This window comes from Aspergillus welwitschiae (assembly GCF_003344945.1).
Source record: "Aspergillus welwitschiae strain CBS 139.54b unplaced genomic scaffold BDQ94scaffold_11, whole genome shotgun sequence".
In the NCBI taxonomy this organism is placed as follows: domain Eukaryota; kingdom Fungi; phylum Ascomycota; class Eurotiomycetes; order Eurotiales; family Aspergillaceae; genus Aspergillus; species Aspergillus welwitschiae.
The window spans coordinates 213,552-236,470 of record NW_020798705.1 but is presented as its reverse complement, the minus strand read 5'-3'; the positions used below and the strand labels follow the sequence as shown (position 1 = coordinate 236,470).

Here is a 22,919-nt window from a genome sequence, read left to right as displayed (position 1 = left end):
TACCACTTATGAAGTTATGTTGGGACATGGTTCTCCGCCTCGTAGCGAAACAAGATCAGTTGGGTCTATATGGTGAACTTGCCAAATATCACATAAATACAACGCTCTCCCAGACCAGCCTCCACCTGTAAGTCTACAACCAGCATCAATAAGGATTCGTAGCATTCCACAACCCAAACTTCATCCCCGGATCCAAAACTAACGTCGGATCCAACACCCCAGGATCCCTCTCATCTAGCGTCCCATCCCAACAATACCTCTCAAAGCACCTCTGACACTGCCTCGTCCTCTCCATTCCCACGCGCGCCAAACTCCTTTCCACAGCCGCACACCCCATACACTCCGCCCACTCCCCATCCCACGACCCATTCGCTTGCGTAACAATATCAAAACTATTCACGAATATCTCCCCCATTTGCTCCCGACTCGTCTCCGTCTGCCAGAACGAGAAGTTCGTGTATGCGCTATACGGCGCATTAGCCATGTACAACACGATGGGGGCGCGGTCGTCGCCTGTGGTGGTGAGGTTGGCGTCGCAGCCGAAGAATTGTGGATGGAGAGTGTAATTAAGGTTCATCATTGTTCTGGAGGATGGGATTATCGGAAAGGGAAGCCCTGTTGCGTTGGCGGCGAGGTACGTGTTGTAGAGGTTTGTGCCGTTGTTCCAGCTGTAGGGGTCTGCGTCTTGGGAGTCGTCCCAGGCTATGATGAAGTCGACGTTGCGCGCGGGCTGGATCTGGCCCCAGAGGGGGATTGTTTGGCCTGTTTCGCTGCCGTCGACGAGGTTTAGGGTTGAGGATTTGTGGGTATTACCGGTAGAGAGGGATAGGTTGGTGAATGGGTTGGGGAATTTCGAGTAGGATATTTTGGTTAGGTTTAGATCAAAGGTCTCTTGGAAGGCGTCAACGAGTGCGTTCAGGTTGGCAGGTTGGGACAATCGTTTGGTGAGAGAGGACTCATGAGTGGCGGAACGTTTGGCAAATTGGCCAAGGGTTCCGTTGGAGACGCTTTCGAGGTACCAGAAGTTGAAGGCGTCGGCGGAGGTGCCGATGACAAGTCTGGGATGAAGTTAGAAGCGTGCGAGGCTGGGGCCATAGATTACTTACGAGGATCGATCAAATCCTTTCCAGCATTTGCTCTGGTTTACCGGAATGCCGTTAGATAGTTGATTTCCGAGCCACTCAGTGGGTGTAAATGCATGCACGTCTCCGTCCCAGGCGCCGAATTCGAAGGGAGTCAAATCAAACTAGACCGCGTTAGCTGGAGCTGGTAGTTCATCGAGAAGAAGCACTACTTACAATCGTTCCATTAGATGACGGCACCAAAAGGTCGTAGTACTCTGCATCTTCCGGTTCAACTGAAGCCAGATGAATGATAGGCATCGGCATTTGATGATTGATAAAATTGCTTAGATTCCGGATCCCCGAAAACGTGGTGTGTAGGCCGCCGGATTGTCCGGGAATGAACTCGTACGCAAATCCTCGTCCTAGATAATCACTTAGCGCTACCTCGAAGCCAGCCAGGTACTTCGTAGCAATCTGTTCAAAGATGGCCTTTCCAGTGGCAGCTTCAGCAGAGGTGTTCGTGACCGTGAAGAATCGGTCAATCTCCGGTTTCCAGTAATCGACAATCTCGTCTGCGGTGGGAAAGTTGTATGATGGGAAGGACACTGCGGGCCAGGATCCTCCAGACAAACCAGACAGATAGGTCATGCTTTGTAGAAGTCCACCGGTACGTTGCTCGTTGGCTGCGGGAAGACGGTCATCCAAAGCACGGATTAGACCAGTCCCGGTGTAGGCGGATCCGAAACCTCCTCCACTGATGGCCATTCCCATGATTGGGGTCTGACTGGTGTTGTTGAGACGCGATATGTATTCGTCTGTGTCGAAGTCGTCCAGGTTGAGTCGTTTCAAATATGCGTCTAATGAGCCCAGGATGACATTCTTCCGCCCTTCAACCCATTGCGCTTCATCTCTGCTGAGTGCAACTGCCGGTCGGATCCATGAAAGATTTGTTGGGCAAGAGACAGGATCCGGGGAATAACCCTGGGGAAGTTCCAGGGCAGATGCGAGAGTGGCAGCTGCTGCTGATATTAAAAGCGACAGCATTGCAACGAGACTTTTGGGACTGCAAGAGAAATGAAATTGTTGCTGCTGAAGTTGGTGTTATGGCTGGAAGGTACCGATCATTATATATATATTTAATTATATGACATCATGCGTTAAACAAGCTGGATACTATTTTCAGATCGAGGTGTTGTTGTCTGTATAGCATATAGCATTCAAGGCCAGCCATTCTGCCCAGCTGTGATCGGTCCCCGCAAGGCCTTCCTAAACGGGTATATACTAGTCGTGAGTCGGATTCAGCCCTGGAGAGTAGTATATGCGCAGTAGATACTTCTTCTTTCGGAGTTTCTTGTTCTACAGGCTTTAGCTGCGCAGGCTGTTCCTCGCATCCATACTAGTAATGCGGACAGCTCACCAGCCACGGGTTTTTACAGTCTGCGATTCGTTGTCTCGCATCCACAGTAAAGACGCCACGATCAACAAATCCACTCGGGCTGAGCAGATCTGCATAGCTAGTGCTATGACCTCATCGAATAATAACTGGTTAGGGATTGAGGCATTTCACAGCCCTCCTATGGTACCAGCAAACCATACTGTTTCGGGTACCAACACAAGCTTCGATCGACATGTCATCTTAGTGTCAAATAACAGGTATCAACACGACATTCCATTGGTCTATAATTGCACAGCCAGTGGATTATGTATCCGTGGTCAATCAGAAGAACCCTGAGTTGGCCTGGACCTGTTAAAAGCTTGGAGGCGGGGCGTTACGGCTACCTACGGAAACACAATCCTGCTGCCTACGAGGAATCTCAATTTTGCGTCGCCCAACAAGCATTGTTGTTGTGTTATGCTCCGGGCATATTATTATCCTCGAGTGCAAGAAGAGTATCTATTGCGACTGTTCCCGTATCCATGCCTGAAGGACACAGCCTCGTTCGCGACCGTGCGGAAGAAGGACCAGAGTCTTAATATTCATGAGTCTTTACAGTCCACATACCCTGGGGGGATATTCCGCGTCGCGGCAAAGGCGGATTTCCCCGCAGAAGGGAGTAAATCATTTCGCACCCAGACGATGTGCTGGGCCCTCCTATTAAAGTATGGGGTGTTTTAGAAGGCTAGGTGCTACACAAATCGGCATATCACCGCCCCTTCCAGCCTCTGGCACACCAAACCCCTGCCACAAAGCATGACACTTTGTTTATTACTTGTCTGGCTGACCACGATCTCACGCTGCATACTGTTTTCTTTACTCGAAGCCCAGGAAAGGGAGGCAAACTAACACACGCTTTTTTGAGCGGCTAGGAGGATGTAAACGAGCAAATGAGGCTGCCGTTTAATAGTGTCGTACCGATCTATCTAGGTGCCCTTTTATGATACTCAAATCGCCGGGCCTTCCACTCGACAAACAATGTTGTGCACGCATGTTATCTTACTCTACAGCTTGTATGCTTCGTATGGACAGATTAGCCTCCTACGAGAAGCTTAGCTGTGGGTTTGTGAGTAATTCTATTAGCAATAACACGGTCTATGGTGCAGCAATTTTACACATAAGACCGGTGCAATTGAAAGAACCGCAAGATGTATATCTCTCCACATCTGACTTACGCACGCCCCTCCATCCCATTATATACGTTCAAGTCCTTCCTCCGTCCCAGAAAATACAACGGGACCGCACAGAGAAGAGCTAAAACATTCAACATAAACATGATCATAAAAACCTGCACGTAACCCTCCCTCTCAACCCAGTCCACAGCAACATACAGAAACGTAAATGCCACCAGGTTTTTGACCAAGCTAATTGAGACAAGACAGTTCGCGGCATCTTGTTGATGCAAGTGCACGATGTACGTAAGAGCGATGTTGGGTGTATACACGGTCCCAAACGAGACCATTCCGAAGCCAACCGCGATGGTGGCCCAGTGGAGTTTGTGGCCGCAGGCAAACGCGAGCAGGATACAGCCTGCCGGCCCGATGGCCATTCCTGGGATGAGAGAGATGAGGCGTTGTTCGGGGCGGATGCTGCTACTGCTGCTGCGTTGGGCAATAATTCTGTTTACGATATCGGATAGGTAGCCACCGCCGTAGCATGCTAGTAGGAATCCCACAATAGCGGCGATTTCCATGAGACCGACATACTCGGAGCGGAAGAGGTATGGCGGCGCTTCTAGCAGAGCGGAGAAGTTAAAGCTGTTATAATGTATCTGTTATTAGCACGGGCGCTGGTCTTTTTCCGCGACAGAGTTTCTCATAGGAGCACGTACATCATAATGATTTGCGGACTTAGAGATATGCCGTAGGTAAAGATGCCCCAACAGACCGACGGATGAACCAACAGCTTGAGAGGCGAGATCACTGCCTTGAAAAAGCTGGCATCCTTATTGTAATGGAACGGCCGAAGGACACCCTTGAATGGGGGCGTGTGGGTCGTATAGGAGTCCTCTGGAGCTGCAGCTGAGGCATTCTCGATGAATGAACTCGTAGTCTCTTTGTGTTCTGCGACGGGCTGTAACTCCTGTTCCTGAGAAGGTTCCGGTCGCTTGAAGGTCGATTCCGGGAAGAGGAAGACCAAGAGCACTATATTGAAACTGGCGAGCGCGAAGCAAAGCCACATGTATGACCGCCACGTGCCCGAGGCGTACTCTACCATAAAACCTCCAATTAAGGGGCCAACGGCTGAGCCTCCAGAGATCAAGACAACATAGCTATATAAAATCAGGAAAAGTCTCAACAGGTGGTGTACTATGAAAGGGTCCAAAATCTCACATTGCCATCATCGTAGCACGCTCGTGGACGAAGAATATATCAGCAACGATCTCGGGTACGATACTCTATAGATCATCCAACGTCAATTCGGGGTATCCAGGTGATAAGACTAGGTAAATCTTTATGGGAGCGGCTTCTTACTTCGCCAGCAGCAGCAGCAAATCCAAGAACGCATCTTGCGCCCAAGAGGCTGTCATAGCCCGTAGCTACCGCACACCACACCAGGGCCCCTGCCTGAAGCAGCATCGAGGATATAATCGATGCACGTTTGCCAAACTTGACCGCAAGCGGGACCCAGAAGATATTGCCAATGCCCAGGAACAGAAAGTTAAGCTATTCAGGTTAAGTCAGGAGACTGTGCTTATACCCGTGGGTTTCCAGGTTATATGAACTGCGTACCGTGAGTAGCTGGGTTACCTCTTCTTGGGAACGCTGGAGCTGCTGCATCAAGACCGGGACGGCAACGGACAATCCAGCACCACCCATGTTGGAGACAAAATTGGCCAAGGACGTCGAGAGTATGACAGACAATTTGAGCCAGCTGGGCCAGCGAAGAGGATCACCCGGATCATCCGTAGGGATTGAGATCAATTGAAGACCCCGATGGCTCAGGGTAGGCATCGTTCAGGTTGCCGTGGTGGTCAGTCAAGAGAAAGAGACTGATAGGGTAGGGAAGAATGGTATAGAAGCGGACCCCTGTCGAGAGCAGACTAGGTCAGATCTTAAGGCAACGTCGCTAGTACCAGCGGCCATACACAAAAAGAAAGGGGGAGATGGTTGTATGCCAAAGGGGGCAGATGGGCGCGACAATTTCGATTGGAGACTCAAGTGTTAACTGGCGTACGTACTACGTACTCCAGGCAAGAGCCAAGAACTGCATTATACTCCGTGGGCGAGCTGAGACTGCGGGGATCCGGGGGTACCCCGGCGCGGAGGGCTTAAAGCTGAGTCTACCGATCTTTCCCCGCCTCCCCGAAAATGTTGCTAGGCCGCGCAGCAATGGAGGAGTAGCACTAGCTAAAGAATAGAAGCTAAGCCTCCTTGGAGAGACATCACGACCGTTTTCTTTTTTCTCCTCGTCAGTTGCTGACCTTTCCTCCCAGATTGCGGCGGCCGCTTCTCGTCTCGTCCTTATTTTCCGATGCCAACTCTTCCACTCCTCGCATATTCCTTAACTCATAGGTCGACCTAGCCCCGGCGGTCGGCTTTGGCGTGACGTTCTCGGGCGATCGAAGATTCATCCCCATCACCGGAGGATGAGTCGTCGTGGGCCCAAAACTCAACGGCAAGATACTGGCGAACAGCAGCGGGGACTGGAACGCGGTCCGTCCGGACGGGGTGATCCATGTCTACGCTCGATACACCATACAAGCGGATGACGGGACGATGCTTGGAATTACTAATGAAGGCTATGGGAGGGCAAGCCAGGATACTATGAAGTCTGTATTCGAGGCCGATGATCTGGCAATCACGTCTATGAGCAATGGGGGTAGGGAGTGGTATACCAAGACCAGTCCTCGCTTTGAGGTCGCCGCGGATAGTGCGCGGCATAAATGGCTTCTTGGATCTATATTCTTGGGGGACTTGAAGCCGCCGACGAGACCGGGCCTTGTGGCGATAGATGTGTACTAGGTGCTATAAAAAAATGTACATCATACTAGTCCGACTACAGTTAGTGATGTATGAGCCGTACTGTTTACGTCGTCTCGACAATTGCTAGCTCGGTGTGTGAGCAGAGTCTGTCCCCCTGAAACGATTTGAAGCAGTAATGAGATTTCGCAGCACTTCCATAGAACCCTTTGGTACAACATCGCGAGGATTTTGAGCTCGGAACCGGTCCAAATGTTGTAATTGAGATCGATAAATGATGTTTTGATAGTTCCGCACATGGTGCGCGACAAACGTGGAACATACACTGGTATTATTTCCATGAAAATGCGTTGTCTCTATCAAATTCTTTAACGTCAACAGTTCGACCCGTTCTACGCAAAGACAACATTGTTCCGCAACGTCCCTATACCCGAAATATGCACATCCATTTGAGTCCCAGGCACCAACCACTTTGGAGGCGTAAATCCAGCGCCGACACCTGAGTCCCAGTCAGCAATGCTCTTACTCATGTTTCAACATAGATATTTAGCAGTAGAATTTCCCCTTACCTCCAGGAGTTCCCGTCATAATGACACTCCCCTTCTGAAGTGTAGTCCCTTGAGACAAGTACGAGATCAAGTACCTGCAATCAAACAGAAGATCCCCGACAGATTCTTGCTGCCTCACCTCTCCATCCACGGTCGTTGTCAGTTGTAATTGAGATGGATCAGGAATTTCGGAGGCAGCAACTAGAACGGGCCCCAGCGGCGCAAATGTATCGAAGCCTTTCGAGAACCCCCATTGAGGGACGACACCGGCATACGTGGGATCACGCTGAAGCTTCCGGGAGGAAATATCATTTCCAACTGTGTAGGCTGCGACGTAGTCGAGCGCGGACTCGACTGGGACGTCCTTGGCATCTTTTCCGATTACTATGCACTAAAAATAGTAGAAGGATACTGAGTAAGTAAGAAACGGCATTCCGACATACTCAATGGTCAGGAGGCTCTCAGAGATACCTACCAGCTCACCTTCGTAGTCCGCCTGGTCATTCTGTGCGATCCTTGGTATCACAACCGGCTCGCCGTGATCATGAACGCAGGTATTCGGCTTGAAGAAAATAAACGGAAACGGTGGGGGCTTGCGCCCGGCTTCTCGGACTGTTTATGTTCATGTCAGGTTGGTACATAGGCACTTGGATAGATCCGAGGAGAAAGTCGTCCATACTATGCTTGGCGTAATTGAGACCCACGCATCGCATGATGGGTACATCACTCTGTGCGAGTGGCGAGAGGATGCGCTTCACCGTCACGACCTCGTCTGTCACCTGGGTCTTGCCGGTCACATCGTAAATGTCGCTTCCGCTAAGCACTTTGGCTTGAAGACCATCGACCTCGGTGATCAGCCCTAGGTCGGTTTCTCCCGCTGCCGGGATAATAGGCTCGCCGCGCAGAATGCGGCCATCCGAGGCTTGAAAGCGAATCAGACGCTTCCAGGGGAGAGACATGACGGGCGTTCTTCAAGTTATAACAGCGTATAGGAAACAGAGGGAGAAACAGGCTCGGTGAATATCAAGTAAATCGAGGTGGCCGCCCTCAAACGCATAATAGTTCCAGCGCCGGGGTTAGCACGGGGAGTGGTCGGGTCAATTTTGCCCTAACCGGGGGAGCATCGGAAAGGCGGACGTAGTCATGGCGGATTATTACTCAGCGGCTTTCCACCAGTGCCGAAGTTGCGGTCCACCTTTTGCAACGATGACCCAAAGCCCGAGAGGCGGGGGGATTCTTAGTGTTCATTGGCTTCACGACCAGGTAGTCACGGCCGATCATTACTCTGCGGCTTTCCACCAGTGCCGAAGTTACGGTCCACTTTTAGTGATGATGGTCAAACCCTGAGGAGAAGCGGTGGTTTCTATCTCAGGCCCTGATATAAAGGCGGATTCGAGTCTAGTCTTCTGCAGCACAACGCATACCTCTTGGTCCAACGATCCAGCGACATCTCACGCCCTAGTTCTGTTCCTTGAGTAGGAAATACACATATTGCAGCCATGACTGAAACTAGAACCACGGCCTTTCCAGCTTGCCCCCAGTTCTCCGGCTTTATGAAGCCGTGCCGTGTCGAGGGCGAAACCCTGAATCTGGAGGTCTTGGGAGACCTCCCTACAGACATTGATGGTGTATTCTACAGGGTGATGCCTGACCCTCAGCTACCCCCGTTTATCGAGAACGATCCTGTGAGTGAAGTGATCCAACATTCATCTCCTGCGCGTGTGAGAACTAGTAAGCCAATGACGATACAGTGGTTCAACGGTGACGGTAACATCACTGCCTTTCGATTCCATGACGGCAGAGTCTCCTTCCAGCAACGCTATGTGAGGACGGAGAAGTTTGTCCGGGAGCGCCAGGCTCAACGAGCGCTGATCGGTTGGTAGTCCCGCCTTTTCTATATCATGTTGAGCAAGCTAGCCACGGAGGGTGTGCACAGCACAGCTGACCCTATTCCTCTGGTCTATTGAAGGCAAATACCGCAACAAATTTACCGACGCCGTCGAGTTCAAAGTCCGCAGCACCGCTAATACAAACATCGTGTACTTCAACGGGCAACTCCTCGCGCTGAAGGAGGATTCGCCCCCCTACGCGATGGATCCGGTCACACTCGAGACAAAGGGTCTCTACGACTTTGACGGCCAGCTACCTAGTATGACCTTTACTGCGCATCCAAAGTTCGACCCGGAGACGGGCGAGATGATCTGTTTTGGTTACGAAGCTCGGGGCGATGGGACCCCGGACGTCTGCTACTACACTGTGGGCCCCGATGGGAAGTTTACCGAGGTCATTTGGCTGGTCGCACCTGTTGTTGCGATGATTCATGATTTCGCGGTGACGGACAACTGGGTGCGTTTCAGCAATCAATCTCCCTCGTCCCGTTCCACTGGACAGGGGAGTGGAAGCAATGCTAATATCCCAACAGGTTATCTTCCCAATCATCCCGCAGTTGTGTGACATCGAACGTATGAAGCAAGGCGGCGAGCATTGGCAATGGAGCCCCGAAACGCCGCTGTATTTAGGCGTCATACCGCGCCGCGGAGCAAAGACTACGGATGTCAAGGTAGGTATCCGCAGCCGCTTTAATTTCATCGCGCCTGCTAATACTCCTGGGTGCAGTGGTTCCAGTACAAGAACTCATTCCCGGGGCACACCGCAAACGCACATGAAGACTCGAGCGGCAACCTCATCATCGATCTCGGGCTAAGCGAGAAGAATGTTTTCTTCTGGTGGCCCGACGCGCAAGGAAACGCACCAGAGCCCAGCTCGATCCGTTCCCAACTTGTCCGCTTCACGATCAACCCACGAGCCGAAGATCTGAACCTCACCGAACCACGCATCCTTCAGATGGACAACTCAGAGTTCTACCGCATCGATGATCGCTACGCCACGAAGCCTCATCGACATGTCTTCTTCGACATGATGGACCCGAGCCTCGGCACAGACTTTGCGCGGATTGCACCTGTGCTCGGCGGTGGATACCCGCTGTACAACTCGCTTGCGCATTTTGATAATGTTACGGGAAAAACAGAGGTATATTTCTCTGGGAAGACGCATATGGTTCAAGAGCCCGTCTTTATCCCCCGTAGCGAGTCGGCTGCTGAAGGGGATGGGTATCTCCTGGCGCTGGTGAACAACTATGACTCGATGTCGAGTGAGTTGCATTTGCTCGATACGGCTGATTTCACGCGGGCGAGGGCGAAGATTCTCCTTCCTGTGCGACTGAGGCCGGGGTTGCATGGGAGTTGGGTGGATGGGAGTGAAGTTCCGTTATCTGCCGCACGTCTTTAGTAGGGAGGAGCAGTTTGGTGGATTGCATGAGGCGGAGGTAATGAGTACCTAACTTACATAGTTAACCAATTGCGGTCTTAAGGATTCTTTCGTTGCTTGTCCCCTTGCTTGGTATTTAGGCGAGTCTAAAACCTCGCCGGGACCTTCCCCGATATCGATTCATCCTCAGGTCTTAGCTATTTTCACATGTAACTTTTTCGCATGCGCCTTATCATAAGAGGAGCTGGGAGCAGAGAAAAACTGGTTTGAAACCCAACCCCCCAACCCGGGGCGCCCCCTCCCTACCACCGTCCAAACCCCGATCCCCGGGCAAAGCCTGGAAAGAAGTCATCTATCATAAACTCCCCGCATTCGATACCAAGAGAGGGAAAATCGAAGCCGGTGGTTGAATTTCCTGCCACCGGATTGTTCATGCCCGAGATGATCCCGATCTCCGCGATTCTGTCCGCTGTTTATTGTGACACTCAGATTAGCGCTGTATTTATTTTCTTTTTTGAGTGGATGGAATTGGAAACCTTACCTTGTAGACCCAGCAAAGTGATTAGCTGGTCCAGATAGTATTTGCAGCGGTCCACCATGCGGTTTCCAACGTTCAGGTTCTGCAATGTTGAAACAGCGCGGCTTAGGTAGATATCCATGTTGTTGTCCCCTCCATTGTTGACTGGGTCCTCAGACGTGTCCCTGTTTCGTTGGACCCACATGGCTCCAATGATAACCAAGGCGGCATTGAATGCTGTGGTCCAGTATTAGTTGAGGGGAGTAGATTTAGAGCCAGCAGCCAGAAAGAGAAGCAAAGAACACGGCAATCAATCAGATATAGGGTAGGTGACATACTATAGTATAACGAGTACCACCAAGCGCCAAGAAGGTCTTTCTGCCAACCGGTAGTCGAAACGAGTTCATGGATGATGTCGATGATGCCCATTGCCGAGTCGATACATTTATTCATGCTACTGTAGCCGATGTCATTCAGGAGCTTGACCTCGCCTGCTTCGAGTCCGGAAGGCCCTGTTGCGTCTAGGAACTTGACGAGGATAGGCCTATGTAGTAGAATTTGGACGTGGAAATATCGCAGTGTTAGAATGATACGAAACTTCAGCGGATAGAGCTTGTGATGGCCCTCGTCTCCTACTTCTGAGCGCTCGATCTCCTCTCGCATGCTTTGGACCGTCACTTGGCGGAGACTCTCCGGGAGTCCTAATACCCAGGAGAAGAGTTGGTTTTCTATGCCGAGGACACGGCCGACTGTTTCACCTATGGATAAGGGAGAATCGCATCCGAGATTTTGCCCATATATACGATCAATAATGTTAGCGATTTGTTTGTACAGTGTGCTGATCTTGATGTTAGCCTGCTGAATTGTTTTCCGGTTGAGGAGGAAAAGATTAGCACGAACACTGTGGCGTTGAAGAACCTAATGCTGTTATGGGCATCGGTTTCGTTGCCTATCGAAAGGACCTCGCTGCGTCCTTGGAATGCAGGTAGGTCGAGTTTCACATAGCAGTCCGGAATTGCCGCCGGGCGTCCAAAAGTCATGCTCAAGGACCTGACACGAAGCAATTAGAAAGGAATAGATCTTACTGCGGGAACCGCGAAAGGTACTTACCGATCCAAAACGACACATCCAAACCACGTTCGCTTTCTGACCTCTTGTTCCAGCGGGGTGAAAGCCCTCGAGGCGCCCTTTGAATGAAGCCCGAGTTGAAGTGCAGCCTTCACGGCTAACCCATGGATTGTCCACGCCTGAACAGACTTCTGCGTCCCTTGAAGATACTGGCCCATGACCAGGAGATACTGCACTGTGTTGATCTTAGTGGCAGGCAAATACAAGAGCACTCGAGCCCTAACCGGAGCATAGATGCTGTACCTACCAACTTCTAGTGTCGTGCCGCGTAAAATCTCTCCCTTGCAGAGGCTCAGCGCCCGGTGATAATAAATAGCTGACTCGCTAATTCCCGTCTCTGCAGATGTCGTCCCCGAAACAGCTGTTAGCTTCGCCATGGCAAGTATTATGTTCAGCAAGCCAAGCCATGTGCGTCGGACCCGCTTTGAATTGTCCTTGAGTTCAGCGTAGGTTTCGAAGAATGTAGGCGGATGGATATAAGGGAAGAGAAGCCCAGTATCGGCAAAATAACGATGGATGAGCGCTAATGACTCCTCGGGAGGCGGCAGCGCGAATTTATCAAACTTCTCGTCATCGATACTATCGGGCCGCTGATCATGAGAAGGGGATGAAGGTCGTGTAGCACTGACAAAGCCCCCGTCGTAAGCGACGCGATCCAACGGAGGAGAGGTGATTTCCTTCTGCGCGCTTGCGCTATGTGCCACTGCACAGGAGAGATGGCGGAGGAAGGCAATGTTCGATGAGGGACCTAAACCGGTATGAGCTGTATTTGTCTATATTTCTATAAGGATAGGGAACGTACCAAAAAACCCACAATCTTCCTCGTCGGCAAATGCAACAGCGCCCATGGCATCGATTGTGTCTTCGGTGCCAGCAAAGTCGGAAAATCGTTCACCCTGGTCACTCAAGGGATTCTCCTTCCTAGGGGCATCAGGCATGCTTCCATTAATTTGCGACGCAAAGCCAGAGAGATCAGACTTGACGGTGGCCATGCTGGTTTCTAGCGATTTAACGCGCTCTTCAAGGTCTCTCAGATAACTGAACAAATTAGCCAAATTCGTGAGGGGTATGGCATGATGTCGGTCATGGTCAGATTGTTGGCGTACTCTTTTTGCACGATTATATTTGTGGTACTTGTCGACGGCGTATAGGCACACTCGAAGCCTAGGTCTTCGCACATTCCACATTTGGGGCGGCGGCCATCGCACTGCCATAGTTTTAAGAGTTACAACTACAAGAGATAACGTATGACAAGTTATTTGAAGTCTGAAGAAATCATACCCTTGATTTTCTAGTTCTGCATGCATCGCAGGCTAGAGCCACACGACGGCGTTTGACTGACTGGCCCTGCGGAGTCGGCAGCTCGGGAGCAAAATCCATTTTGGTCTAGCGGGTAAAAGTAGTAGATCCAAAATGAGGATCATGCCACTCCAACGTGTCTCTGAGTCTGGAGGGCCGATGAAGCGTAGATGCGGAGAGTACTTGGGAACGGTCGGGGAAAGAGTGGGAAATCCGGAGAAGGCGGTCAAATCACGTGACCCACTTACCCCGGTTCCACAGTCGGTGTGGCCAAAAATAGCCAAAACATTCCGGTACAGTGACTAGTTAGTATGTCAAAAGTTTGCGTTGCCCCATATTATACACCCAACGACAAGATAAAATCGCTAATTTGCCAAAGAGTAGCAATTTTCATAGGGAACCTAAGTATAAAAAATTGATTCTTCTGCATAACAGCCTGCGGAAATCTAGACTCCTAATGAACACAATCAACCCGCGCCTCCAGACTCTCCATCCAAGCAATATCGATCGCCTCCTCAGCATCATACCCATAGCACCACATCTGCGTCGCCGGATCGCTCCACTGGTTTGGACTATGACTGAATGGGATCCCTTGCACTTCAGGCGCCATCGCCTCGTCTCTCGCTTGCTGCAAGGATCCGTCTGGGAAATGCCACAATTTCCCGTTCAGCAGGCTCGCCTCCTGCATATGGCCGGCGCGTTTCTTTCGCACTTCCTGGAAAATACTCAGAGCTTTCTGCAACTGGTCTTTGGAGGTCATGTGTGACAAGGAGCGGGATAGGGCTATGCCGTCTTCTACTGCCATTGCGGCGCCTGGGTAGTGAAGGGTTAGCTTCCGGTATGTATCTGTATATTGGTAACTCCATCGACGATAGCAATGGGCAATGGATGGCTCAACCAACCTTGCGACATGTATGGTACCATAGCATGGGCAGCATCGCCGAGGATAACGAGCTTTCCAACGGTCCAGTTTTTGAGTAACGTCCCGGTGAGCAAAGGCCATTTGACGGTCTTCTCAACCATGCCGATGATTTTTGAGAGTCTATCCAACTGAGTTTAGAGTGCTGAGGGCGCTTCGGATCGAACCAAGTGGTAGGTCACCTACATTGGATCCCAGCCCTGAAATTCCGCTTTCATGTCTTCGAGTGCCGTCTCCGGTTTCCAAGTACCGGGGTCGGTCATTTCCGGATGTGATAGGACCATATTGAAAGCCTTCCCAGCGCCGATCGTGTATGTCATGACGTGCCTGGAGTCTCCAATCCTAAAATGCGCATTTAGCGCAGCAACAATAAGCAAATCATAATACCAGGGACTCTGTTTGAGAGGGAGAGGAAGGAATACCATATATTCAGAGCAGGCTTTTCTAGAATCCATGACAGGTCAGGGTCCGTTCTCATCTTACCCACATCGACGACCGCACGGTAGGCAGCGAAACCAGGTCCCTGGAAACACATCTCATCCCCTTGTAGGACAACATTTCGAGCGACAGATTTTATACCTGGTAGCAGTTAGCGGTCTCGGCCGTGGTATCAGCTGTTTTATCCCAAAAGTCGAGAAACAAACCATCCGCCGCAACAATGAGGTCTGCCGAGTGCTTCGTCCCGTCGGCAAGCGTGATGCTGCCGACAATCGGATCATAATCGACAACTTTCGCGCCCAGTTCTATTTCCACGCCGACATCAAGAGCCTTTTGACATAGAGCTGAATGGAAGTCGGCCCGGTGGATCACGTAGTACGGAGCTTTGAAATCGTTGACGAAATTTGGGATAAGCTTCGTCAGGCCGATGACCTTGCCGTTCTGCCACCTCCGAAACGAGATCGATTCAGGCGCCGTTACGTATGGCTCTAAGTACGACTGTAGCCCTAAGCTGAACAGGATGCGTGTTGAGTTGGATGGGATTTGAATACCGGCGCCCACTTCTCCGAGGACGGGAGTCTGTTCGTAGATCTTTACCGCGTGGCCGGCTTGGGCGAGGGCAATTGCTGTTGCGAGGCCTCCCAATCCAGCACCAGCGAGAATGATATTCAGACGAACAGACGCATCTTTCTGTGGAAGAGTTTGCGTGGTAGATGCCGTGAGCTGCTGCGTGAATTGGAGGCAGTTGCTGGGGTAGTCCGGGACCTGGAGTTTTGTTAGACAGGCGAGGTGTGCTATTTCTAGCAGCCAAAGTAGGATGCCTAACCCTGAGGTCCGCAATCGTGCTCTGCGCACTCATCCGCCTGGAAGCCATTCCAATATTCGTGATATTGAGGTCTGCCGTAGATACGGTGGCCTTCAACTTTGACACTCTCGCTCAATCCGTTGTACACGGTGTCGCGCGCGTGCGGTCCCTCTTGCAGGACGGAAAGACAAATATCTATTGTGTACACACAGCAATCAGACCTAAGTAGGGTAGTAGCGACACGATCTATTAAACCAGCAAAACATTGGTTGTTTACAGCTGGGAAAAGGTCCAAAACACGTTACTATTCCGGCGTTCCCGATCCTTCCCCGTCAACCGTCCCCTTTCCGATCTTTCCCCGCCCCGGCACGATCGAAGGCGCGAGTTACAGAACATGGTGATGTCGCTTCTAAATCGACGTACATATACTAATACGGATGGGCCATGCTTAAATTAAATTAATCCAGAATACCTTGAACTGCTAGATCTCGACACTTTCGCACTCCCATTATGTCTCCATCAGCTTGCAATACCGGGTCGAACGGCGCAGACAGCGCAGAGCAGCTTCTACAAGACTTGAAGGAGAGCAAGACTCTGCCACTATGGACGCAGATGACCAGACTCAACCCGCCAGAGCCTAATCCAACAGCTGTACCCTTCATTTGGAGATATGATAGCATCCGTCCAAACTTGCTTCGCGCCGGCGAACTCGTCACCGAGAAACAGGCTGAGAGGAGAGTGCTCATGCTTGTCAACCCCGCTAGAGGTATATAGTATTCCTTCCCAATGCACGGCTTGACGATGACGCTGAATTCCATCTTATTTCTTACTAGATGCACCATACACAACCGATACGCTCTACGCAGGTCTCCAACTCGTAATGCCCAATGAGACAGCCCCCGCCCACCGTCATACCGCGTTCGCAATGCGGTATATTATCGAAGGCAATGGGGGGTTTACTGCTGTGCATGGCAAGAGGATCAAGATGCAGAAAGGCGACGTGATTCTCACCCCGACGTGGAACTACCACGACCACGGGAAGGACGGAACCGGGCCTATGATCTGGCTGGACGGTCTGGATCTACCTAATTTCCGCCACTTCCCTGTGCATTTTGTCGATCACTATGATCAACCGCGGTACCCTGCGGAGGATGTTGATAGCGCGACCTCACCCATTGTATTCCCGTGGGACAAGATGAAGGCGGAGCTGGATATGGCCCCGGGTACCTGGGCTGTGAGGCGATATCTTAGGGCTGATGGTAGCGAAGGTATGATTAGCCCGCCTGTTGGTTCTGCTTTGCAATATAACATAGGTACGCCTTTGGCTGACAGGCTTAATGTGTAGTGAGTCGTGTTCTAGGCGGTAGTGCCGAACGGGTCGACGCTGGTACATCTTCCCTACCCCGGCAGGAGACAACCTCCGCGGTCTACCATGTTATCGCGGGAAGCGGATGCTCGGAAATTGGGGACAAGACTCTTGTATGGGAGACAGGGGACACGTTCTGCGTGCCGTCCTGGTACAAGTATCGGCATATTGCGGCTGAGGGGGAGACCGTGTACCTTTACCGTTTCGACGATAAGCCTATGATCTCGGCCTTGGGGTTCTACCGCTCCATCGATACGGATCTGGCGACGCTGGTGTCCCAGTAGAACCTTGAACTGCCGATGATGTCTGAAGGAAGCGAATTTTGCGAGTGTTCAATTATTTTAGGGGGTGATGAATACGGGCAAGTCAATGATTACGTTTCGAATTTAATGCATTCAATTTGTCTTCATGTTCAAGTTTATGGACATGGCCCACATCACAGCTTCAATTCTCTCTTTTTTTCCATGATGTTGATGAAGAATGCAGCCAGGGCGCTCCAGATTTCGGAGACCCACAGGGATACCCAGAGCCAGATTGAGTTCCTTAGGACGGGACGGGAAGGCCATCGACCTTTGTAGAACATCAAGTACGTATCCAGATATCATGCGTTAAACAAGCTGGATACTGTATATCCAGATCGAGGTGTTGTTGCCTATATAGCATTTAGCATTCAGGGCCCGTCATTCTGCCCATCTGAGATCGGTCCCCGCAAAGCCTTCCTAGACGGGTATATACTAGTCGTGCGTCGGATCCAGCCCTGGAGAGTAGTGTATGCACAGCAGATACTTCTTCAAAATGAGATCATTCCCAAGCAGTTTCATTACCATCATGTTAATACTTTTGTCATACTAAACGTACTATACAAATTCCGAGACATCTCAATCATCAAGTAGATTCTTTCCCCGCAATCTCTCGCCATACTTGATAAAGATTAGGGGCATGAGCGAGAACACCAATACAATCAGGGCCAGTAGAGTCCCGCCCCAGTTGTATCCAAGGCGGTCAAACAGTGGTGGCCCTGCAAGGGGCAGGAATGCGGCGCAGGCATTTCTGGGCACCAGCATTGCGCTCGTAGCACTCGCGGCGTAGATGCCAAAAAGGTCCACGACGTAAGTCTGCAAGGTGATGGTGGTAGACACTAGTCCAAACCCAATAATGCCCGTACCAATAATTGGTGCAATCCATTGGACATGATACTGTGCAGTCCAGCCAAAGAGAAAAAGGCCGCCTGACATGACGAAGCATGCAATCAGGACGGGAGGAAGGCGCTGCTCTGGTTTAGAGGTGCCGGACCGTGCCCTGGCTGTGCGTACATAGCGATCTAGCAGAAAGCTGCAAAGGAAAGCCCCCAGAATAAGCCCAAGGCACAGTCCGAGGAAGGCTAGGCCGGATGCTCCTTCGGAGAAGCCGTAGACATCCTGGAACAGCGGTGCAATGGTTGTCATCACCAGGTAGGTGTACCCGTAGACCACGCTGAGGTAGAAGGTAACTAGTATCAGCATGGGGGACCGGATGAGCAGACGAAGTGGCCGGAGAATAGCTTTGAAAAATACTTGACTGGCCGTCTTGTCTGTATCCTCGGGACTCTTGGAACCACTCTCGGGGCTCTGCTGTCTAGCTTTGCGTTTTTGGAGAGTGACGCTGTACGTTTCACGGTACACAACAAGAATGAGCAGGGACAGAGTACCCGTAGCAATGGTCGGTAACCAGAATGCCCATCGCCATCCGGCTTTTTCACCCAGATAGGAGCCGATGATGGGGCCTACTACTGGTCCCAATGCACCGGTCAAGGACATAATAGACATGGCACGTCCGCGACTTTCCTCTGGAAAGAGATCGCTGACAATGCCAGGACCGATGGCTGATGCTGCAGTCGCCGCACCACTCAGGAACCGGAATGCAATCAGCATCTGGATACTGGTACTGGCGGCAGTGCCAGCCAAGAAGGCCACGAAGAAGAGGTTGGCAATATTCAGAGGCCATTGTCGGCCATACAACTCAGAAAGCGGGCCCCATAGTAACGGTGCTACGATTTTACCGAGTTCCCAGATGGAAACAATGAGGGTGCGGTAGAGGGCATTGTCGGAATGAAAATGAGCCAAGATGGACGGGGAGACAGGGGCAGCTATGATGGTGGACAGCTGACTTTCCCGGGCGCAACAGTCAGAAGCCTTGACCTTTAGAATTATGGGAGATCAATCTTACACCATGGTTGATAATCCCGCGACAAGGACGACGGTGATCCACTTATACGTGGTGGAGCGGGTTTGGGGGTCGAAAGGATCATAATCGGCCGAGTCCACGGGGCTCGTCGACTGGACGGTGACCTCGGTCTCTTTGCAATGGCCATCTTCCTCATCCATGCTTATGGACGGGTTAAATAACCACCAATAAGAAGGTAGAAGGATTGGTGAAAAGTTAATGGAAAGGAAAGGAAGACAGGCGATGAAAGGGAGCCGATGTGTGATTAAAAAAAAAGGGACGGGACGAAAGGAATGGAGGGGAAGATCGGACGAGAGAAGGGTTTGCGCTCAGACCGAGGCTGATCAGGCTTGATGCTCCTTTGACAGTAAGCAGATAAGCAGATAAAGTACTTTGTCCACTCAGGCCACGCAAATGGGCTAACAGGAAGAAGAAGGTGGTACCGTTTGGCCCCCAGTGGGCTTGCAGGGGGGCTTGCAGAGTTACTGGCCACTAAACGGTGCTACTTTCTTAGTTGCATTGAAGCTAAATAGACTAAATTAGGTGCTGACTAGGGATTTCGGCGCTAAAAGGCCCTTTTCCCCTCCTCCCCTCGGCTGGCCTTTCTTGGCTGCTTTTCACCCTCCCCAACCGATCCAAATCAGCCTCGCCCTTGTCTATTCCGAAAAAGGATCGGCATAATGTCCGTGTTCCTCGAAATACTTGCTCATCGTCGGGTAGTGCTCACTATCCTCAGGACAGAAGGCATAGCGCTCAATGCTATGGACGATCGGCTTGTAGTCGGTCAGTCGCTTGTAGCAAGCATTGCGTTCCGGTGCCTTTGACCAGGCTACCAGCTTATCGAAGTCCTTGCATTGCATTTGTTGTCCTTCTCCACCACCATTCAGCAGCTGAAGAGATGGCATGGGGGTATCATCGGCCTTGCACATCAGATCCTGTCGCAGGGAATCGAGGCAGTGTTCGATATGAGGAGCGGGGATCGAGCTCTCTTGTCCGGACCAGAGCTCATGGTACGAGTGGCGCATGAGTTTCTAGTAGATAAAAGTAGAATTTCAGCATCTGTTTTGACTATGAATGCTGCGAATTTGACTCACCAGACAGTGGAGTTGATGGAACACCTTGATGAAGTAGATCCTCCGGTTCGAATCCCAAGGGAAAGCCCAAGAATCGGACAGTCCCTTGCTCTGAGCCCATTCCCAAGTAGGAGCAATAACCATGGGGTCCATGCTCAGGCTCTCCCACATCTCATCCGCATGGGTCGCGTTCTCGCTAGTATACTCGGAGTGGTGGGAGTAAGGCTTGTGAGTATCCCATGCGAGACCGGCTGGTCATTGGAAACAATGTTAGAGATGAAACCCCATATAGTGACCTTTGCGATAAGTACGTACTGTAAGGAGAACGCTGTTTTGCCATGGCCGCATCAGGATCCAAGTCCTGGATGGGAACATTGTGGCCCTTCTGGAACACAAACCATCCCACGTTCAGCGATAGCGAAAACAAGAGCCCCAAGAGCAGCAAGGCGTTCGTCCAGCTAGGGAACCTAGAGACTCTGGGCTGAGGTGCGACTCTCTCCGAGTCCTCAGCCAGAAGCCCCTGGTCGCTGTCGTCGTCACGGTTGACTTTCTCGTAGGAATACATTGTGAGAGGGGGGAAGGAGCATGGAGGGGTTTGGCAGCCGGAGGGGCGTCGGGGGTCAACGCAATGCTCAGACTTTAAACACCGAGTCCTTGTCACATTTGTCACAATACTGATGGAACGTCGGCTCCGGAACACATCATGCGATTCCGGCAATGGGGCTGTCGGCGATGTGGGTTCACATTGCATGAAAGAGCTGAAGCTAATGCAAGGCTGGTCAGCACGGCACACCGGTTGATAGTAGCGTCGCAAACTGGGAATCCTGTCTATCTGAGGCTCCACTATGTGACGGACTGCTTCTATCCCACCTCGGATCAATTGCCTTCGGACCTTGCCGGTCCTCCGCTGCTGGTTCCTATGTAATCCCCTCGAAGCCCCCCTCGCTCCTCGTTCATTCAGCAGCAATTCTCAAGTCTTCAAGTCTCATACTCCCAATCCTCCCAAGCAAAGGTATGCTCACCTGGTCTTGATGGAACACCAAGTTCTACAGGTTCCTTTGGGTTAACAAATCTCTGTGACAGACTCCTGCTTCTCCTCCGAGACAACCCTTCTCCAAACATCCACATCTTACACAATGCGTGCCGCTACTCTCCTCCTCGTCGCCCTCTCGGCTGTGGCTCTCGCCCTCCCTACCACCAACAACGTCGAGCGTGCCGCTGCTGACGCCAACGTCCGTCAGATGGACGAGCTTACCGTTGCTGCTATCAGCAAGTAAATGGTCAAGCGGGATAATACAAGGGATCAATGATACAACGAGAAGATTTATGTATTTAGTTGTGAAATTCAAGTCAATTAATTAAACTAAGTATCTTTTGTTGATTCCGGCCTCATTAATTCTATATCACTGTCCGAACATTTGGTTGCATTGTATGCCGACTGCACCGTAGGATGTTTGAGTTCAGTCGGCTTGAACATACCACTGGGGAACGACTCCAGGAACTCTCGAAGGTATGGCACACAGGCAGATAAGATAGCCACTGTTTGAAGCACTTGACTGCAAATCGCCCATTGCCAAACATTGGTCGGCATTGGGGAGTCGGCGTGGATCTTGAAATTACGGACGTAGCATAGCTGTACAATACTGCCCGCGATGTCCCTAGACAAAAGGTTAGAAGTGTAAGACTCGGTGCTGGCTTTGCGACATACAGGATCCGGATGCCGAAGCAGCTTATGACGACCAAGCGTCTTTTCAGACTCAGTTTCAGACGGAAGATGATGAAGGACGGAACTGCGATAATCATGATCTCGACCAAGACGTTCATGACGCCGAATGCTATCCAAATCCCGGACTTGTATACATTAGCAATGTTTTCTTAGTTGGGGTTATCGCATCGCATTTTACTTACCAAGTCAAGACACGTTCCGCCGACGATGTTCCAAACTTCGGGTGGATGGCATTGCAGGCATACCACAATGACCATCACCACAACCCATATTAGAAGTAGACCCGTCGCTGCCAGGACGGACTTCGACTGGCCTGTCGACGAGAGCAGACTGTAAAAGAGAACCATGACAGATAGCTTTCCCAGTCCCAGAGTCAAAACATACAGCACCTCCATGGAATAGAGGGCCTTCTGCATGACGACCACCTGGCCGTCTGTGAGGGGGGAAGCCTGTCCCAAGCCATGAGTTGCAGCGACGGATACAGCTGCCCCGGAGGCAATCGATGCGATCTACTGGCAGTCAGTTTTACTATACAAAGGGCACGATGACACGTTATCTGAGAGAGCTAGCTAACCAAAGTGCTCAAAAGGAGCGCCACACTAGACACCTTCCTCCTCAGAACCTGCCAGTTTGTCGTCAAACAGGCTACGACTGCGATGAACGAGACGATGAGGAGGAAGCATGTCACGACCTTGACTGCTGCGGAATGGTCTGTCATGGCTTTTCAGGCTTGAAACAAAATAACCTTCATGGTACCGAATCGGATTCCAAGGCACAGGTAGTGAAGGATTTTGGCTGGCTACGAAGCTGATCGTGATTGACCGATTTTAGGCATATAAGTTAAATAAGACCAGACTGAAGAGGAGGCAGATCCGACTTGTGAGCAGTGCGTGAACAGCCCCATACACAGCCCAGCAGCAAACATGCTGTGCACGCACGCGGGCGGAGAAGGAGCACGGGTCGCACTGGAGACACTGGAGACACACCGGACAGACAGGATACGCTGGATAACACTGGATACTACTGGGGCTGGCGCGTGCCGCCCGGAAAGTTTAGTCGGGGAGACCCGATGATCGCCAAGGCCATCAGCCTATAAGCGTCGCACTATGGCTCTGCGCCCCTCCGCCTGGATTCCTTAGTGGCCGCACTTCTCTGCCCTCTGCAGGAATATCTAACCCCGATGGGGAAACAGCAGTCAATACATGTGAG

At 51.3% G+C, this 22,919-nt stretch overlaps 12 protein-coding genes across 12 annotated transcripts; 4 read left to right on the top strand and 8 right to left on the bottom strand.

Moving 5' to 3' along the window:
* Window positions 1-22: 22 nt before the first annotated feature.
* BDQ94DRAFT_140808 (lysophospholipase) lies at window positions 23-2,164 on the bottom strand. The gene is made up of 3 exons (XM_026765702.1): window positions 1,299-2,164; window positions 1,107-1,246; window positions 23-1,058 (listed from the first exon to the last, which is right to left on the bottom strand). The coding sequence occupies exons 1-3, from the start codon at window positions 2,106-2,108 to the stop codon at window positions 146-148; spliced, it is 1,863 nt and encodes a 620-aa protein (XP_026627755.1). The 5' UTR covers window positions 2,109-2,164; the 3' UTR covers window positions 23-145.
* A 713-nt stretch (window positions 2,165-2,877) lies between these two features.
* On the top strand, window positions 2,878-3,543 carry BDQ94DRAFT_14892 (uncharacterized protein). Its single transcript, XM_026767278.1, has 2 exons — window positions 2,878-3,164; window positions 3,372-3,543. The coding sequence occupies exons 1-2, from the start codon at window positions 2,917-2,919 to the stop codon at window positions 3,379-3,381; spliced, it is 258 nt and encodes an 85-aa protein (XP_026627754.1). The 5' UTR covers window positions 2,878-2,916; the 3' UTR covers window positions 3,382-3,543.
* A 127-nt stretch (window positions 3,544-3,670) lies between these two features.
* Window positions 3,671-5,998, bottom strand: BDQ94DRAFT_158660 (putative MFS transporter; the record flags this gene model as incomplete). Its single annotated transcript, XM_026768983.1, has 8 exons — window positions 3,671-4,256; window positions 4,331-4,771; window positions 4,833-4,897; window positions 4,974-5,165; window positions 5,232-5,439; window positions 5,527-5,528; window positions 5,718-5,816; window positions 5,924-5,998. 8 exons carry the CDS (start codon window positions 5,996-5,998, stop codon window positions 3,671-3,673), a joined length of 1,668 nt encoding a protein of 555 aa, XP_026627753.1.
* Window positions 5,999-6,814: 816 nt separating this feature from the next.
* Window positions 6,815-7,929, bottom strand: BDQ94DRAFT_177579 (fumarylacetoacetate hydrolase family protein; the record flags this gene model as incomplete). The annotated part of the gene is made up of 4 exons (XM_026772942.1): window positions 6,815-6,921; window positions 6,992-7,361; window positions 7,446-7,582; window positions 7,650-7,929. 4 exons carry the CDS (start codon window positions 7,927-7,929, stop codon window positions 6,815-6,817), a joined length of 894 nt encoding a protein of 297 aa, XP_026627752.1.
* A 540-nt stretch (window positions 7,930-8,469) lies between these two features.
* BDQ94DRAFT_177577 (carotenoid oxygenase family protein) lies at window positions 8,470-10,399 on the top strand (the record flags this gene model as incomplete). The annotated part of the gene is made up of 5 exons (XM_026772941.1): window positions 8,470-8,655; window positions 8,722-8,845; window positions 8,907-9,316; window positions 9,393-9,530; window positions 9,587-10,399. 5 exons carry the CDS (start codon window positions 8,470-8,472, stop codon window positions 10,256-10,258), a joined length of 1,530 nt encoding a protein of 509 aa, XP_026627751.1. The 3' UTR covers window positions 10,259-10,399.
* Window positions 10,374-13,262, bottom strand: BDQ94DRAFT_177573 (putative C6 transcription factor; the record flags this gene model as incomplete). The annotated part of the gene is made up of 9 exons (XM_026772940.1): window positions 10,374-10,706; window positions 10,779-10,991; window positions 11,093-11,592; window positions 11,655-11,804; window positions 11,865-12,057; window positions 12,130-12,630; window positions 12,685-12,920; window positions 12,989-13,089; window positions 13,164-13,262. The coding sequence occupies 9 exons, from the start codon at window positions 13,260-13,262 to the stop codon at window positions 10,540-10,542; spliced, it is 2,160 nt and encodes a 719-aa protein (XP_026627750.1). The 3' UTR covers window positions 10,374-10,539.
* A 373-nt stretch (window positions 13,263-13,635) lies between these two features.
* BDQ94DRAFT_169046 (putative salicylate hydroxylase) lies at window positions 13,636-15,412 on the bottom strand (the record flags this gene model as incomplete). Its single annotated transcript, XM_026771207.1, has 6 exons — window positions 13,636-13,994; window positions 14,084-14,223; window positions 14,287-14,442; window positions 14,523-14,679; window positions 14,745-15,303; window positions 15,365-15,412. The coding sequence occupies 6 exons, from the start codon at window positions 15,410-15,412 to the stop codon at window positions 13,636-13,638; spliced, it is 1,419 nt and encodes a 472-aa protein (XP_026627749.1).
* Window positions 15,413-15,832: 420 nt separating this feature from the next.
* On the top strand, window positions 15,833-16,993 carry BDQ94DRAFT_177568 (cupin domain-containing protein; the record flags this gene model as incomplete). Its single annotated transcript, XM_026772939.1, has 3 exons — window positions 15,833-16,109; window positions 16,177-16,611; window positions 16,689-16,993. The coding sequence occupies exons 1-3, from the start codon at window positions 15,854-15,856 to the stop codon at window positions 16,991-16,993; spliced, it is 996 nt and encodes a 331-aa protein (XP_026627748.1). The 5' UTR covers window positions 15,833-15,853.
* Window positions 16,994-17,510: 517 nt separating this feature from the next.
* BDQ94DRAFT_140801 (major facilitator superfamily domain-containing protein) lies at window positions 17,511-18,837 on the bottom strand. Its single transcript, XM_026765701.1, has one exon. The coding sequence runs from the start codon at window positions 18,617-18,619 to the stop codon at window positions 17,588-17,590; it is 1,032 nt and encodes a 343-aa protein (XP_026627747.1). The 5' UTR covers window positions 18,620-18,837; the 3' UTR covers window positions 17,511-17,587.
* Window positions 18,838-20,723, bottom strand: BDQ94DRAFT_140797 (uncharacterized protein). Its single transcript, XM_026765700.1, has 4 exons — window positions 20,300-20,723; window positions 20,006-20,235; window positions 18,915-19,942; window positions 18,838-18,854 (listed from the first exon to the last, which is right to left on the bottom strand). The coding sequence occupies exons 1-3, from the start codon at window positions 20,547-20,549 to the stop codon at window positions 19,568-19,570; spliced, it is 855 nt and encodes a 284-aa protein (XP_026627746.1). The 5' UTR covers window positions 20,550-20,723; the 3' UTR covers window positions 18,838-18,854; window positions 18,915-19,567.
* On the top strand, window positions 20,662-21,261 carry BDQ94DRAFT_169042 (uncharacterized protein; the record flags this gene model as incomplete). The annotated part of the gene is made up of 3 exons (XM_026771206.1): window positions 20,662-20,718; window positions 20,768-20,996; window positions 21,068-21,261. The coding sequence occupies 3 exons, from the start codon at window positions 20,662-20,664 to the stop codon at window positions 21,259-21,261; spliced, it is 480 nt and encodes a 159-aa protein (XP_026627745.1).
* Window positions 21,262-21,333: 72 nt separating this feature from the next.
* Window positions 21,334-22,813, bottom strand: BDQ94DRAFT_140795 (uncharacterized protein). The gene is made up of 4 exons (XM_026765699.1): window positions 22,285-22,813; window positions 21,893-22,219; window positions 21,693-21,835; window positions 21,334-21,642 (listed from the first exon to the last, which is right to left on the bottom strand). The coding sequence occupies exons 1-4, from the start codon at window positions 22,426-22,428 to the stop codon at window positions 21,348-21,350; spliced, it is 909 nt and encodes a 302-aa protein (XP_026627744.1). The 5' UTR covers window positions 22,429-22,813; the 3' UTR covers window positions 21,334-21,347.
* Window positions 22,814-22,919: the final 106 nt, after the last annotated feature.

What these genes read in the sequence shown, in the direction of transcription:
- BDQ94DRAFT_140808 (XM_026765702.1), bottom strand. Translation starts at nt 2,108, where the DNA reads ATGCTGTCGCTTTTAATATCAGCAGCAGCTGCCACTCTCGCATCTGCC. An exon ending in CGTCATCTAATGGAACGATT is followed by an intron (nt 1,247 to 1,298) that starts GTAAGTAGTGCT and finishes AACGCGGTCTAG; the next exon opens with TTTGATTTGACTCCCTTCGA. An exon ending in AAAGGATTTGATCGATCCTC is followed by an intron (nt 1,059 to 1,106) that starts GTAAGTAATCTA and finishes ACTTCATCCCAG; the next exon opens with ACTTGTCATCGGCACCTCCG.
- BDQ94DRAFT_14892 (XM_026767278.1), top strand. Translation starts at nt 2,917, where the DNA reads ATGCTCCGGGCATATTATTATCCTCGAGTGCAAGAAGAGTATCTATTG.
- BDQ94DRAFT_140801 (XM_026765701.1), bottom strand. Translation starts at nt 18,619, where the DNA reads ATGCTGATTGCATTCCGGTTCCTGAGTGGTGCGGCGACTGCAGCATCA.
- BDQ94DRAFT_140797 (XM_026765700.1), bottom strand. Translation starts at nt 20,549, where the DNA reads ATGTATTCCTACGAGAAAGTCAACCGTGACGACGACAGCGACCAGGGG. An exon ending in AAAACAGCGTTCTCCTTACA is followed by an intron (nt 20,236 to 20,299) that starts GTACGTACTTAT and finishes TCCAATGACCAG; the next exon opens with CCGGTCTCGCATGGGATACT. An exon ending in TCCATCAACTCCACTGTCTG is followed by an intron (nt 19,943 to 20,005) that starts GTGAGTCAAATT and finishes TTTATCTACTAG; the next exon opens with AAACTCATGCGCCACTCGTA.
- BDQ94DRAFT_140795 (XM_026765699.1), bottom strand. Translation starts at nt 22,428, where the DNA reads ATGACAGACCATTCCGCAGCAGTCAAGGTCGTGACATGCTTCCTCCTC. An exon ending in GCGGAACGTGTCTTGACTTG is followed by an intron (nt 21,836 to 21,892) that starts GTAAGTAAAATG and finishes AATGTATACAAG; the next exon opens with TCCGGGATTTGGATAGCATT. An exon ending in TGCTTCGGCATCCGGATCCT is followed by an intron (nt 21,643 to 21,692) that starts GTATGTCGCAAA and finishes CCTTTTGTCTAG; the next exon opens with GGACATCGCGGGCAGTATTG.